Below are 16932 nucleotides of genomic sequence, written 5' to 3'. Positions count from 1 at the left end.
TCTCTTCCTGACAAAGACTCCGGCCTCCTCCGCCTCTTCCATTCTTACAAGAAAATGGAGTCCAACAACAGCTGCTGCAGCACCGTCCTCTTCTCCCTCACCCTAATTATACCGCCAGCACCTCCAGTGCCCCCTCCCCATTCACAATCAGCACTAAGAGACGGGAATAATGAGATTATCAACGAGGGAAACGTGAAATCCCTTCCTGATGTCTGAACGCTCCAATCCTACTACACAGATGGACAGCGTTATAATGTAGAGAGGCTGCAGCTCCGGAGAGCTCGACCATAACCCAATAATCAGGGTGAATGAGCACAGGCAGTAGGAGAGGCATGAAGCCAGGACATACCCCCGAGGCACACGATACACAGAACATAACCCAGAGGCACAAGGTCCACAGAACACGAGTAGCAGGACAACAGGACATACCCTCCGAGGCACAAGACGCACAAAACATACGCACAAAGACAACGGGACATACCCCCAAGGGACAAGGTCCACAGAACATAGGCACAAGGACAAAAGGACATAATCCTGAGGCACGAGGACAAAATGACATACCCCATGAGGCAAAAGGTCCGCAGAATAGGTATTTCTGCAAGAAATTAGGTCACAAAAGAAAACAAAGTCCCAAGGCCTAAGGTCCTCAGATTAGGTAATTAACTGAGGCATGAGGTCTAAAGAACAGGACATATGCCTTGGGGACAAGTTCAACAAACCAAGACATACTCCCCAAGCCTCAAGGTCCAGAAAAGACTTGCCACTGAGGCACCTCAAAGAACCAGACATTCCCATGAGGTGCACAGAGCAGGATATACCCATGAGGCATGAAGATAACATAAAAGCATATAATCTTAAGGTATAAATTCTACAGAACAGGACACGTTGCTGAAACATGAGGTATACAGAAAAGTACACTACTCACAAAAAGTTTGGCTTTTGGGTGAAATTTATGGAAAATTTAAAAAGTTTCCGCTCCAGTAATATCATATCATGAAAGTAGGACAGTTAAGTAGAAGCAGCAATGGTGATGTCCTCATCTCAAACTATTTAATGAAACAAAACCCAACACCAGTGGTGGGTATACCTCCACAAAAAGGTCATTGTCTCTATAACTTGTCATGTGGCCCTGAGCATCAATTACAGCTTGACAACGACGTCTCCACGGCATCCCGCTCTTCTTGAAGGACGGCCCTCAGGTCATTGAGGTTCTGGGGTACAGAGTTATGAGCCTCTTCATGGCGACTCAGCTGATCCCATAGGTTTTAAATGGAATTCAGGTCTGGAGAAAGTGAAGACCACCTCCATTTGAGGTCCCCCAGTCTCCAGGAGCCGTTCCCTAATGATACGATCTCGATGAGCTGGCGCATTGTCATCCATGAAGAGGACATTAGGCCTGTGTTGTTCCTGCAGAGGCACAATGACTGGATTAATGATGTTATTTAAGTAGTCTGGGCTTGTCACTGGACCATTCACAAAGTGTAGGGCAGTTCTGTACTGACAAGACACACCTGCCCACCCTGTAACTCCACCACCACCAAAGGCTCGTCTGGTGACAACAGTGGCTGATGCAGAGCGCTCTCCTTGACGTCTCCAACATCGTTGGCGGCCATCATTTCTGCTCAGTGTGAATCGACTTTCATCATTGAACAGCACTGAGGCCCACTGCTGCCTCGTCCAGTGTAGATGCTCCCTGGCCCTTGCAAGACGATGACACATGTGCCTGGTGGTGTGGTCAGGTTTCCTTGCAGTTCGTTTAGCACACAGACCACGCTGATGTAAACGGTTTTGAATGGTCTGACATGACACTTGGGTGCCTCTCACCTCCATTAAATGTGCCTGGAGTTGTGTGGCATTTATCATCCGGTTCCGCTGGGCATTGTACACAATGAAGCGGTCATCAGTGTGGGATGTGGCCAAAGAACGTCCACTTCTCTCCCTTTCTGTGACTCTTCCGGTCTCTCTGTATCTCTGATGCCATCTGCTGATGACACTCTGTGAAGCTCTAAGCTCAGTGGCCACTTCCATCTGAGAACATTCTGCTTGAAGCCTCACAATGGCAAGGTACTGTTGATCAATTGTTAGGTGTCGTCTTGGTCTCATGATGTTAAAATGTGAACAGCATGATGAGGAGGACTGTTTAAATACCAATTCTAATTGAACCAGGACATTTATTGGGCGATTGATGGATCAAACACCTGTTGTGAATTTTGCCGATAAGCTGTGCAAAAAGTACTGAAACATTGAACAGTTGGACATGTGCATTCAAAAGTTTAGAGAAGGTCACATTAAGTTCACCTGTAAAAGATTAGAGTGCATTTTAGGTTCATCCTGACATGTCGCCGAGACATGTGGTCTACAGAACACGTTGCTGAGACATGTGGTCTACCGAAAAGAACATATTGCTGAGACATGAGGTCTACAGAACATGTTGCTGAAACGTAGTCTACAGAGAAATGAGATCCAAATTAGATCCGCTGAGAAATGAGATCCATAAGTCAAAGACACAAAGGCAGAAGAATAGGAAGAGGACACGAAGATCCATTAGTCACTAGGTTCACAGAACTGGACGTATCCCTGAGGAGCGAGGTTCCTGGATGCTGGAAGCCCCAAAGTACTCCAATGTGACTGAGCACTTGTGACTATAATGACCTAACATCATCTGACACATTGACACGATATATCAGATGTGTACGGCGTGCCGATCGTAATCATGGACAAGCATCTCCTGAACATATTAGGGGATGACATTCAGAGGATGACCACGTGTATGAACTCAGTCCTGTCGTAGCGATTCAGATTATGCTATAATAATATATATAACACGGCCGCTCTGGTATATACTATATACTATAAAGCACTTAAAGCGTCAGAGTGACTTTCTAATAGACCCTGTCTTGTAAGATCTCTGTTTGCTGTCAGTAAATGAGAAAATTTAATGTTTACTTCCAAGGGCTGGTATTCTTTCCTGATCTATTCCTGCTCACAAAGCTGAGGGATTGTTACAATGTGTCAGTGTTGACAAGACAAGTCTGTACATGTAGATCATAGTAAACCTCAATATTGTAGCCCTGTATCTCTCCCTATTTTCAGTCCTGGGAGAGTCCGCAATAAACGAGCGTCCTGCAGCCATGTCTATTGTCCCTCACTGAAAGACGGCTGTGAATAGCGGACGTTTACCATCTGCCCGGCAACAGTCACCAAAGCGACCGTCAATTCAGGAAACCCAGTGGTCACTGCCGGGACAACACATGTCAGTCACAATGATAAGAGTTGCAGTCCCCTCCATCAATCTAGAGTGATGACTGCAAGCTCTGCAACCAAGTGGTCGAGATAGGTGCAACGTCATGGCTGAATAAAGTCCCCTGCTATAAATGACAGTAATCCCGCAGGCGCTGTCGGCCCAGAAGGCATTATAGCTTTATAATGGGTGAGCGCTGATGTCATCACTACACTGACCTAGAAGATGACTCTGCACCAGTGTAAGCGGCAGGAGCTCCTCAGGGATGGTGGTCACCATACATAAGCAGCGACACTCACTGCTGGGGGTCTGGACAGTCTGGTGGGAACGGATGATGGGACAATGAGGTTTATGAATGCACCATTGAGATCCGGACACTGGACATGGGGAACACGGGCAAGTCTCAGCCTGCCGGCTGCCCATCACTGCCCGCTGCCTGCCCGGACAAGAAAACCTAGAGACAAGAACGAAGAGCAAAATATCTGAAAACTACTGACCAAACCGGGTGGGAGAAGGACATAGTATGAAGAGAACCAGAGAAAACCCAAACTCATACCAGCTGTATATGTGTATATGTATATATAGGCTTGAAAAAGGCTCTAGTACTGAGCCGAAACGTTGCACCGCACGGGTGAATAAAGGAGTTATTTGTCTATAATCCATTGGAGTGCCGTTCATTTTCTGGGATAGATTATATATATATAATTATATATCCAAAAAACGGAATAGCACCTCCAGAGACAAATCGCAGATGCAAGCTACCCGGCAATAATACAGCAAACAAATAAAGTAGCAGCACAGCACTATATGCGCTAAGACTGAGTGAACAGGGTGAAATACATGACGCCAATACTTGCTAATAAGCAGTGAAGAAGCTCCTAGCGCATATTATTGATCAAAAATATGTCAGACCCACCTACCAGTAGGTCCCATCTGATAAGAAGCTACCTTGTCGTCTGGTAGGTGGGCCCGACATATTTTTGATCAATAATATGCGCTAGGAGCTTCTTCACTGCTTATTAGCAAGTATTGGCGTCATGTATTTGACCCTGTTCACACATTCACCTGTTCACTCAGTCTGAGATGCCCAGGTTATACCAGCATGGTCCATATCAGTATATACAAGAAGATGTATAACTTATACCAGCTGTACATATATAATTATATACAGGAGATACCCAGGTTATACCAGCATGGTCCATATCACTATATACAAGACGATGTATAACTTATACCAGCTGTACATATATAATTATATACAGGAGATGCCTAGGTTATACCAGCATGGTCCATATCACTATACACAAGAAGATGTATAACTTATACCAGCTGTACATATATAATTATATACAGGAGATACCCAGGTTATACCAGCATGCTCCATATCACTATATACAAGAAGATGTATAACTTATACCAGCTGTACATATATAATTATATACAGGAGATGCCCAGGTTATACCAGCATGGTCCATATCACTATATACAAGAAGATGTATAACTTATACCAGCTGTACATATATAATTATATACAGGAGATGCCCAGGTTATACCAGCATGGTCCATATCACTATATACAAGAAGATGTATAACTTATACCAGCTGTACATATATAATTATATACAGGAGATGCCCAGGTTATACCAGCATGGTCCATATCACTATATACAAGAAGATGTATAACTTATACCAGTTGTACATATATAATTATATACAGGAGATCCCCAGGTTATACCAGCATGGTCCATATCACTATATACAAGAAGATGTATAACTTATACCAGCTGTACATATATAATTATATACAGGAGATGCCCAGGTTATACCAGCATGGTCCATATCACTATATACAAGAAGATGTATAACTTATACCAGCTGTACATATATAATTATATGCAGGATATGCCCAGGTTATACCAGCATGGTCCATATCACTATATACAAGAAGATGTATAACTTATACCAGCTGTACATATATAATTATATACAGGAGATGCCCAGGTTATACCAGCATGGTCCATATCACTATATACAAGAAGATGTATAACTTATACCAGCTGTACATATATAATTATATACAGGAGATGCCCAGGTTATACCAGCATGGTCCATATCACTATATACAAGAAGATGTATAACTTATACCAGTTGTACATATATAATTATATACAGGAGATCCCCAGGTTATACCAGCATGGTCCATATCACTATATACAAGAAGATGTATAACTTATACCAGCTGTACATATATAATTATATACAGGAGATGCCCAGGTTATACCAGCATGGTCCATATCACTATATACAAGAAGATGTATAACTTATACCAGCTGTACATATATAATTATATGCAGGATATGCCCAGGTTATACCAGCATGGTCCATATCACTATATACAAGAAGATGTATAACTTATACCAGCTGTACATATATAATTATATACAGGAGATGCCCAGGTTATACCAGCATGGTCCACATCACTATATACAAGAAGATGTATAACTTATACCAGCTGTACAGATATAATTATATACAGGAGATACCCAGGTTATACCAGCTGTACATATATAATGATATACAGGAGATACCCAGGTAATACCAGCATGGTCCATATCACTATATACAAGAAGATGTATAACTTATACCAGCTGTACATATATAATTATATACAGGAGATACCCAGGTTATACCAGCATGGTCCATATCACTATATACAAGAAGATGTATAACTTATACCAGCTGTACATATATAGTTATATACAGGAGATGCCCAGGTTATACCAGCATGGTCCATATCACTATATACAAGAAGATGTATAACTTATACCAGCTGTACATATATAATTATATACAGGAGATACCCAGGTTATACCAGCATGGTCCATATCACTATATACAAGAAGATGTATAACTTATACCAGCTGTACATATATAATTATATACAGGAGATACCCAGGTTATACCAGCATGGTCCATATCACTATATACAAAATGATGTATAACTTATACCAGCTGTACATATATAATTATATACAGGAGATACCCAGGTTATACCAGCATGGTCCATATCACTATATACAAGAAGATGTATAACTTATACCAGCTGTACATATACAATTATATACAGGAGATACCCAGGTTATACCAGCATGCTCCATATCACTATATACAAGAAGATGTATAACGTATACCAGCTGTACATATATAATTATATACAGGAGATACCCAGGTTATACCAGCATGGTCCATATCACTATATACAAGAAGATGTATAACTTATACCAGCTGTACATATATAATTATATACAGGAGATGCCCAGGTTATACCAGCATGGTCCATATCACTATATACAAGAAGATGTATAACTTATACCAGTTGTACATATATAATTATATACAGGAGATGCCCAGGTTATACCAGCAAGGTCCATATCACTATATACAAGAAGATGTATAACTTATACCAGCTGTACATATATAATTATATACAGGAGATGCCCAGGTTATACCAGCATGGTCCATATCACTATATACAAGAAGAGGTATGAACATGGGACCAAGCGCACATGTAACGGGTCAGCCAGTGTCATAGGTACAAAACTGCTGACAGATGCCCTTTAAAGGGTTTGTCTAAAAAAGTAGACTATGGGTACCTGCACATGGTGCAGATTTGTATGCAGAAAATTAATACCAAATGCGTGCATAAATCCGTTCTATTTATCACAGTTAGGCCTCATGCACACGGCCGTTGTTTTGGTCCGCATCCGAGCCGCCGTTTTGGCGGCTTGGATGCGGACCCATTCACTTCAATGGGGCCGCAAAAGATGCGGACAGCACTCCGTGTGCTGTCCGCATCCGTTGCTCCGTTCCGTGGCCCCGCTAAAAAAATATAACCTGTCCTATTCTCGCCCGCGCTTTGCGGACAAGAATAGGCATTTATATTAAAGGCTGTCCGTGCCGTTCCGCAGCGCACGGACGCCATCCGTGTTTTGCGGATCCACGATTTGCAGACAGCAAAACACACCACGGTCGTGTGCATGAGGCCTTATGGTGGGGATTTTCGAGCTTATTTTCTGTTTTTTAGCCCTATTGAAGTCTATGGGGAAAACCTCTCTACACATATGTGACAGGCGGCAGGTCAATTTCCGCACAGAAGAAAAAAGCTAAGTCTACATGCGATTTATCAAATCTCATTCACATTGCTCACTATTGTATTACACTGCGGTTTTTCCGCACGAAACTCTGTGCAGTAAAAACAATGCATAATCTGCATCGTGTGCAGGTAACCTGAGTGTCCTGAACCCCACTTGTTCCAGCGCTCCTATCCTCCCCCCCCACCTCTGCAGCCATAATGTTTCCATATACCGCATATGACCGCTGCAGGCAATCGCTGGCCTCAGCAGTATACAGCATATGACAACTGAAGCCACATCATTGCTGCACGCTGCACGTTACAGGGAACTGTATCATGGCCCAATTCAGGTGAAACATTAAAGGGGTTCTCCCATGATTAATGTAATCATATAGCATATGACAGTCTCTTTCTAAGGGCTCATGCGCACGACCATGTGTATTTTGCGGTCCGCAAAAAATAAGTATGACATCCATGTGCATTCCGTATTTTGCGGAACGGAACAGCTGGCCCTTCATAGAACAGTACTATCCTTGTCCGTAATGCGGACAATAGGACATGTCCTATTTTTTTGCGTAACGGAAATACGGACATACGGAAACGGAATGCACACGGAGTAACTTCGGTTTTTTTTTTGTGGACCCGTTGAAGTGAATGCTTCCGCATACGATCCGCAAAAAAAATGGAACGGACACGGAAAGAAAATTTGCTTGTGTGTATGAGCCCTAACAAATTTAGAACCAGCCCTGTACCTCACATGGGTCCAGAGATCTCCACATTCATTGCACTTATTTAGGGGGCGTGTCCTTTCTACTGCTGTGATGGCAGTTGAAGGATGGAACTGATCATGTGCGGCCATCTCAGTGAGCAGGACAGAGAAATAAGAAAAAGAACAAACAGCAGGTGGCGCTATACAGATACATTGTACTGAATAGCTCACTGGCTATGCTAAATTTTTGATTAGATGTAATTACAAAACTATTTAGATTCAGGTGCTGGTTTAAAAAACGTAGAATATTTTTTGTGGGACAGCCCCTTTATTCTGCCGCTGGCCATATACATAAGTCCTCATGCACACGGCCGTTCCATTTTTTTGCGGTTCACAAACCGCGGATCTGCAAAAAACGGAAGCCGCCCGTGTGCCTTCCGCAATTTGCGGAACGGAACGGGCGGCCCATTGTAGAAATGCCTATTCTTGTCTGCAAAACGGACAAGAATAAGACATGCTATATTTTTTTTGCGGGGCCACGGAACGGTGCAACGGATGCGGACAGCACACGGAGTGCTTTCCGCATCTTTTGCGGCCCCATTGAAGTGAATGGGTCCTCATCCGAGCCGCCAAACAACGGCCGTGTGCATAAGGCCTTAGATATATGTCGGCTGAACCGGACAACCACTTTACGTGTATAGGGTCCTCCTGGCGGCCTGCACATGTATGGTGGGGGATCAGGAGATGAAGGAGCATTTGGCTGCCAGTTATATCATGTGTAAGGGTCAGCAGGGGTCCTGCCATCATCAAGTGCAACGAACTTCCCTTGGATCGGCAGCGTCCCACAGGTCAGATCCTGGCCGTACGGCATAACATCCCCTTTAAGGAAGTGAGCTGCGGCAATTGTCTGAAGACAGAGAATTCCTCCTTACCCTCTCGCTTATTGCGTTGTATTTAATGGCTAACTCATCCCTCTCCGCCCGACTCTGCGCCAAGAGATCCTCCACCCGCGACAGCTCTTGTTGCAGGATACGGTTTTCCTCTTGCAGAGAAAGAAGCGACGACATGTCTGCCGGGAGACCTGCGCAGGACGAGAACACAAGAGCGAATACTAAGGATATTCACACAGGACAGACTGCTTTCCTTGACGGATGTGCTATTCAAATATATTTTTTTAGCATTTTCTAGCCTTCGGGTGGCGCCGTTTCCTTTGCTGAAAATTAGGGACAACAGTAACACCTGCCGGTGGAACTACACCTGCACTACTCAGCAATGCGCCTTCACCTGCACCCTCCTCACAGAAGCAGCGCTCCGGCTAAAGGGCCACTCCGACCACAGTAATCGTCTCCTGAACTGGGAATCGGCTGGGGTCTCAGCTCACAGACCCCCAACGATCTTCTCTGTCTCAATGATCTACGAAAAAGGCATCTAACCCCTTAGAGAAATGTACTTGCAGCACCCAGACCTCAGCATCCACTGCTAGCAATTGTATGAGTATGCTGGGAGTTGTAGTCTGCAGTACGGCACATATTCCTACTCACCGGGGCCGGGTGGCGGGCTTAAGTTCCTGGTAACAATCTCTCGGATACGCGCCGGCAGACGGGCAGGGAGGGAGTTTGTGGGGTCACCGCGGAAGGTGAGCGTCTTATCTTCTGGAGATCCGAGCACCCGGGCAGACAGCGCCTACAGAGGAGAAATAAGAAGTGAATGAATGAAGACATGTGATTCTGGATAAGCACTCTGAGTTCAGCTCTGAAGATACTTAATATTCCTGCGCTTGGATTCTATAGGGGATCCTAAGTGCACACAGGCGAGCGTCACACTGGGGTCCTATAATAGAGAGGGCACCGACCTCTATCACGGCCTCCAGCCTCTGCTCAGTAGTGTCCTGGGCATCCTCTTTCTCCAGAGCTGCACTCATTGATGCCTCAGAAGACAGGAGCTGTTGCTCTGGTGCTGTAAACTCCCAGTAACATGGCAGCGGACTCCATGGGCAGCACGGCTCCCTGCCCGCCCCCCCTCTGTGCACTGTGCAGCCTCTCAGATTAGCCGTAAATCTGCTTAGGCCCGTCCTCGTTCATCCTCCGAAGCAGGCGGCGAATTGCTGCCATTGTCGGCACGGCCCCTCCCAGACCCCCAGACAATACCCACAATGAATGAAGACATCACAGGAGAGGGTGGGCAGGAGCTAGGACCCCCGCACATGGAATCTACATAATCGGGGGGGGGGGCAGCCATAGTTACGTACAAGGGACAGTAGCCATGGAGAACCCAAACATCCTGGATCACGTGTGTGCGGTGTCTATAGGGGGCGCTATGCGGGGGTCAAAAGGTTTACAATGTAAATGGTCAGGTGAACACATAGAAACAGTGCAAAATTTGCACCTAATAATAAAAAACTGTCCCCCCCCCCCCCTTCCGCTGGTGAAATATTTACCATGTAGGATATTGGGGGGTCCTGGAGTATTAGGTGGGTCTAGGGAGTCGGGGTTCAGTTCTGTATTACGGTATTGAGCGCGTTCTCTTAGGGGCTCAGAAGGACGGCGCTCTAATGTTACCGTACACAAGGGGTCTTGAGGGTTGTGATGTGACTATTGGGGTACACAAGCCTTCAGTGAGTACAGGGTGAGATTAGATTGGGGGGTCTGGCACCCACCTATCTTGGGGTACACAGAGGCTATTTGGTGATCCGGAGGTCCTGGGGGGCTCAGATATCTCAGAATACACAGGGAGGCACAGATATTTTGGGGGTGGGAAGGCTGGAGCCGATATCTTGGGGTGCAAAAGGGGGGGCTCATATTTCAGGAAACACAATGGCACTGCTGGCTAATATCGGGGTACACAGGCGCGCAGCTGGAGGGGTCAGACATTTCAGGGTACACAGGCACTCCGATATCTCGGGGTACAATATTTCTGAGCACACAGGGGGCTCATCTTTTGGGGTATAAGGGTCAGCAGATGGAGTTGAAATGTTGGGGTACATAAAGGGGCTCAGATATTTCAGGGCACACAGGGGGCTCATCTTTTGGGGTAAAAGAGGCTTTGAAATCTTGGGGTACAAAAAGTGGGCTCTGAAATTTGGGGTACAAGAGGTGCTGAGGGCTCTGCTGCGATACTGCAGTTGGGGCCCAGACATAATGGGATACACGAGGGGTGTCTGCAGGATTGTGGGGTACGTCACGCCAGAGCTTCTGTCTGTTAGACCGGAATGAGAGCCGCCTGCCGCGGCCTCCCTCACCTTCTAACCTCCGCTCTCTCCATGCCGCTGGCCGGAGTCTCCCGCCCTATGCCAGCCGCCAGCCTCTCATGATGCCCGGCAGCCGCCTGCAGGAAAGTCCGGGGATTGGCTCATTTGGCGGAGGCCTGACACCGCCCAGCCTCTGACAGACAGGAGAGGGGCGGCGGCCTGCAGGCTGGGAAGAGGGGGGCGCACAGGCGGCATCAAGGGGACCGACGGGCGCCGGATCGTCCGATGTTCTGGATTATCGGATGGCATCATGTCTGTGCTGGACGTAGGACTGGGGCCCCTGGGAACCTAAATCAGAGTGGGGGTGGGCATAGCGGATGATGAGCACTCCAGAAATCGCCTTTTACACGTCGCAGCAAATCGCTTCTGATGTGATTACCGACTGCACCGTCTGAATAGGCGCCAATATACGTGTGTGAACGCAGTCTCACATGAAAAACATTTATCGCCCTAAAACGCAATGGCCGACTGATGGTTTTTGTTGTTTTTATTTTGCAGAAGCGCCATATGTTGTCTTCGCTGTGGAAAATATTACCGGACCAGGATTACGATGGTTTCACACGTAATATTTAGTGGGGGGTTTTTTTTTTTGTTTTTTTTTCGCATTTTTGCACCTTTTTTGGTGATAAAAACGCCAGGTCCTGATTTTTTTTTCCTTTTTGTCTTCCTTCCGGTCCTTTTGTCATTTTTTTATTTTTAGGTGTTTTGACATTTTCCCTATAAGGGAATAACGTTAACGGAGAGATCTATAAGGGCTCATGCACGCGACCGTACGTATTTTGCGGTCCGCAAAACGTGGATGACGTTCGTGTTACATCCGTATTTTTTGTAACAATGCCTGTTCTTCTCTGCCAAACGGACAAGATTAGGACATGTTTTATTTTTCTGCGGAACAAACTTGCGGACGTACGGAAACGGAATGCACACTTTTTTTTTTTTTTTGTGGCCCCATTGAAATTAATTCTTCCGCACACGGGGCTCTTAAACTGGTGTAAAAAAAAAAAGAGTCACAAACCCTGGGTTTGCGAAATTTTTAAATGCCATCTGCACAAAAAATGTTGTGCAAATGACACTTCTAGGCAGATTTATCATCATTTACACCACTTTTCTAGTGTGTACGACTGAAATCTTCGCCAGCCACCAGCGGGGGCGGATTTCGTACTGGCGGAGAATGTCGTCGCTTTGTCATAAATTAAGTGCATCCTCCGGCGGCAGAGTAAATGCAGGTCTTGATAATTTTCCTCCACTATGTGCAAAAAAAAAAAAAAGCCCCAAAAAACTGCAGATAAAAAAAATTCTGCTTATTCCGAAAAAAAATTCTTTTTTTTTTTTTTACAGGTAAATTTATATGTGTAAGTGCACTAAAGGGATTTCCGTTTGCACGGAGCCGTCACTCCTGCGACGGTGATGAATGCCTGTTTCCTGCAGCTCGGGTGTCAGCGTGTCCCGGGCAGGACGAGGTGTCGTTCTGTGTTATCTGATAAGCGGTCTCCTGTATACGCAGCCTGTGCACACGTAACCAGGGCCACCGCAAACAGGACAACGTCCCACCAACCCGCCGCCCGTCCTCTAAGGCCGCATTCACACTTGCATATACTGGCCGCGATGTGTCGGCCAATACCGGGAGTGGAAGGACGACAAAGTACAATGGAAAGATCTGCTCGTCTTCTGTCCTCATCTGTGCTTCACTCCTGGTTTTGTTGTGTGAATGAGGCCCAATGTTGAGAATATACCAGACACCAACCCATAGGGCTCATGCACACGACCGTATGTATTTTGTGGTCTGCAAAATACGGATACCGTCCGTGTTTCATCTGCATTTTTTGCAGACCCGTTGACTTCAGTGGGTGCGTGGAAAACATTTTGCGGCCAAGAATGGTACATGCATACGTACGTATGCGGAAAAAGCCATCCGTATGTCCGCTCTGCAAAGGATGGGGCGCATCTTATTCTTGGCAGCAAAATGCGGCCCACAAAGCCATTGAAGTCAATGGGATGGCAAAAAATACGGATGCAACACAGACGTATTTTGTGGAGCTGGCATTTGTAGACTGCAGGATACATAGGGTTTGTGTGCATGAGCCTTAGGCCTCATGCACACGACCGTTGTGTGCGTCCGTGATCCGTGTCCGTTTTCCCTATCATTTTCAATGCAAACTTGACTCGTACTGTTTGTTCTGGCACAGAATAATGAGATCCTTAAATCCGGCACGGCGTCCCAGCGCACGTCACCCTCAACTTTGAGGACGCATTTTTAAACGTGCATATGCAACACAGACGGCATCCATATTTTGCAGATCCCCGATTTGTGGACCGCAGAACGGACACGGTCGTGTGCAGGAGGCCTTTATCAACCTGATTCACATATGCATTGTCCATCACCAGTGAGACTTTGTAGAAAGGGGCGTCCGTCCTCCTCACTGTCACCCATGTTCGGGGGGCGCTTATTTACACTGGGGAGATAAGGCTACTTTCACACTAGCGGCAGGATGGATCTGACAGGCTGTTCACCCTGTCGGGTCCGTCCTGCTGCTATTTCGCCGGACTGCCGCTCCGTCCCCATTGACTAAAATGGGGGTGGGGGGCGGAGCTCCGGCGCAGCACGGCGAGAGCTCGCCGGACTAAAAGTACTGCATGTCCGACTTTTTAGTCCGACGGCCTCTCGCCGTGCTGCGCCGGAGCTCCGCCCCACGCCCCCATTATAGTCAATGGGGGCGGCACGGCGAAATAGCAGCAGGACGGATCCGACAGGGTGAACAGCCTGTCGGATCTGTCCTGCCGCTAGTGTGAAAGTACCCTAAGGCCTCATGCACACGACAGTATTTTGCGTTCAGTATACTGGCCGTTTTTGTAGTTCAGTATGCGGTACATATACTGAACCATTCATTTCAATGGTTCAGCAAAAAAAAACTGAAGTGTCTCCGTGTGCATTCCGTTTCAGTATTTCCGTACCGTGAAAAGATAGAACATGTCCTATTCTTGTCCGCAAATCACAGTGCTTGGCTCCATTCAAGTCAATGGGTCCGCAAAAAAAACGGAACACATACGGAAATGCATCCGTATGTCTTCCGTTTCCGTTCCGTTTTTTGCTGAACCATCTATTGAAAATGTTATGCCCAGCCCAATTTTATCTATGTAATTACTGTATACTGTATATGCCATACGAAAAAACGGAAACAAAAAACGGAACAACGGATCCCTGAAAAATGGACCGCAAAACACTGAAAAAGCCATACGGTCGTGTGCATGAGGCCTAAGGGGAACATTATTGGGGGGATTTTACACACAGGGGGGCACAGAGGGGGACTTATATATACTGGAACTACTATGGGAGGCAGTATAGACACTGGGGGCACTACATGAGGAGGACATTATAGATACTGGGAGCACTATTGAGGGCTTGTTTATGCTAGGGGAACATTTTATATATGGGGAGGCACTATTAAGAAGTATTTTATATACAGGGGGCACTGTGGGGGGCCTTATATATACTGGGGCTACTATGAGAGGCATTATAGACACTGGGGGCACTACATGGGGGGGACACTATTGGGAGCATTTTATATATATAGGGGGTACTGTTGGGGACCTTATATATACTGGGGCTACTATGGGAGGCATTATAGACAATGGGGGGACTATTGGGGGCCTGTTTATACTAGGGGGACACTATTGGGAGCCTTTTTTTTTATATAGGGGCACTATTGGGGGGTATTTTATATACAGGGGGTACTGTGGGGGAGGGGGCCTTATATATACTGGGGCTACTATGGGAGGCATTATAGACCAGGGGGTCAGCAACCTCTGGCACTCCAGCTGTGGTGAAACTACATCTCCCAGCATGCACATTTGCTTGGCTGCTCTCTAAACGCTAGGAGTTGTAGTTGCACAGCAGCTGGAGTGCCGAAGGTTGCTGATCCCTGTTCTAGACACTGGGGGCCTGTTTATACTAAGGGAACACTATTGGAAGCATTTTATATATAGGGGCACTATTGGGGGGTATTTTAAATACAGAGGGTCTTATATATACCGGGGTTACTATGGGAGGCATTATAGACACTAGGGGCACTACAAGGGGGGGCATTATAAATATTGAGGGAATGTTTATACTATGGGGAAAACTATTAGGAGAATTTTATATATAGGGGGTATTAACAATGAAATTCATCTGCTTTTCATGACGTTTCTAACGGCCATTAAAAACGGACAAATGGCCAGAAAATGGTTGTACACTTGGATGCACAATGGCCATGAAAACCTGAATGTAGCCTAACGGACACATACTGTAACAATAGCTGATCGTATCTCATCTGCTATGCCCCTGGCTGGAATATCCTGGCGCCTCTACATACGGTGCGCGGCCGTACACAATCACTTCCTGTACCATTGTGAGGCTGCTGTAAGCCAAACGATATTGTCCAACAAGGTTCATTTCTACCACTTGTTCAATAAAACGAGTTTAAAAAACTAAAACGCCCGTGAGACTAAATTGCTGCATGGGCATTAAAAAAGTAGCAGAATTGGGTCTTGCAACTTTTTTTTTCTTTTTTACATAAATTACAAATTGGTATAAGCTTCTTAATAAATGACCCCCAATGTGTGCAAACCCTGGAGGATGCAATACACCCCCCCCCCTCCCCAACATGAAAAGTATGCCACCAGCGTGCTGCATCGGGGGAGGACTGTCCTCCAATTGGTTCATCACTGAGAATCATTCAATGGTTAATGCCTCATGCACTCGAACGTATTTTCTTTCCGTGTCCGTTTTTTTTTTTGCGGACCGTGTGCATTCCGTTTTTTAAGTATGTCTATTCCGCAAAAAATTAGAACATGTCCTATTATTGTCCGCATTACGGACAAGGATAGGACTGTTCTATTAGGGGCCGGCCTTACCGTTCTGCAAAATACGGAATGGACGTCATCCGTGTTTTGCGGACTGCAAAAAATACATACGGTCGTGTGCATGAGGCCTAAAATTGATCACTGTGATTTTTTTTTTTTTATATTGAGAGAGATGAGTAGCACCAGATGGCAGAGTATGTGCCCCCCTGTAAGCAGCAGTGACTGCTCACTCACCTGTGTGCAGGAATCTCGGCCGTCCTCACCTGCTCCTCGGTGGCTTCTGTGAGTCTGGCCGGGTCACTTTCCATGGACGCAGGTGCCTGTCATCCCCGCCTCTCACACAATCAATCAATTAAAGGTCTTTTGTTCCCGTGCCCTGGTTACCAGGTAGGGAACGGCAGCAGTAATCCCTGTGATCTAAGCTTATTAACATAGAGCCCTGGGTGGCTGGTAAACACAACCTGCGTGTTTGACAGGGGGTTGCCCTGGGAGAGCTTCACAAATTCAAGTGACTCTCGGATTCCTGCAGAAAAAAAAAACACTCAAATCTCCATTACACCTGAGAAGTAACTGCTCAGCTTGGCGCTGGACGGAAGGTTGTGCCCCGAGGGCTCAGCAGGGGGTCATAATCCAGCAAAGGGTTGGGAGACTCATTTGCAAAATCAGTTTCTTACTTACATTTGGGAAGGCTGCGTGATAACCAATGTCACCCAGCTTCCTACAATCCTGAAGAGCAAATCTGCCTAGTTATGTAATCATAC

At 46.0% G+C, this 16932-nt stretch overlaps 1 protein-coding gene across 5 annotated transcripts in view; it reads right to left on the bottom strand.

Annotated features, from left to right (window-relative positions):
* CROCC (ciliary rootlet coiled-coil, rootletin) overlaps positions 1 to 16494 on the bottom strand; it is a 59411-nt gene extending 42917 nt beyond the window's left edge. Inside the window, exons 1-3 of one of the 5 annotated variants that reach the window (XM_040422901.1) lie at positions 16406 to 16494; positions 9624 to 9765; positions 9015 to 9163 (exon numbers count right to left, since the gene is read on the bottom strand). In XM_040422901.1, coding sequence (XP_040278835.1) covers positions 9015 to 9149 — 135 coding nt within the window. In that variant the 5' untranslated portion in view covers positions 9150 to 9163; positions 9624 to 9765; positions 16406 to 16494. Of the gene's footprint in view, positions 1 to 9014; positions 9164 to 9623; positions 9766 to 9934; positions 10064 to 11320; positions 11707 to 16405 lie in introns of those variants that run through there. The other 4 variants (XM_040422892.1, XM_040422873.1, XM_040422883.1 and 1 more) reach the window with 4 other exon arrangements.
* Positions 16495 to 16932: the final 438 nt, after the last annotated feature.

Source organism: Bufo bufo, chromosome 1 (assembly GCF_905171765.1).
Source record: "Bufo bufo chromosome 1, aBufBuf1.1, whole genome shotgun sequence".
Taxonomy (NCBI): domain Eukaryota; kingdom Metazoa; phylum Chordata; class Amphibia; order Anura; family Bufonidae; genus Bufo; species Bufo bufo.
Note: the sequence above shows the minus strand (reverse complement) of the source record. Positions and strands in the feature narration are given on the sequence as shown.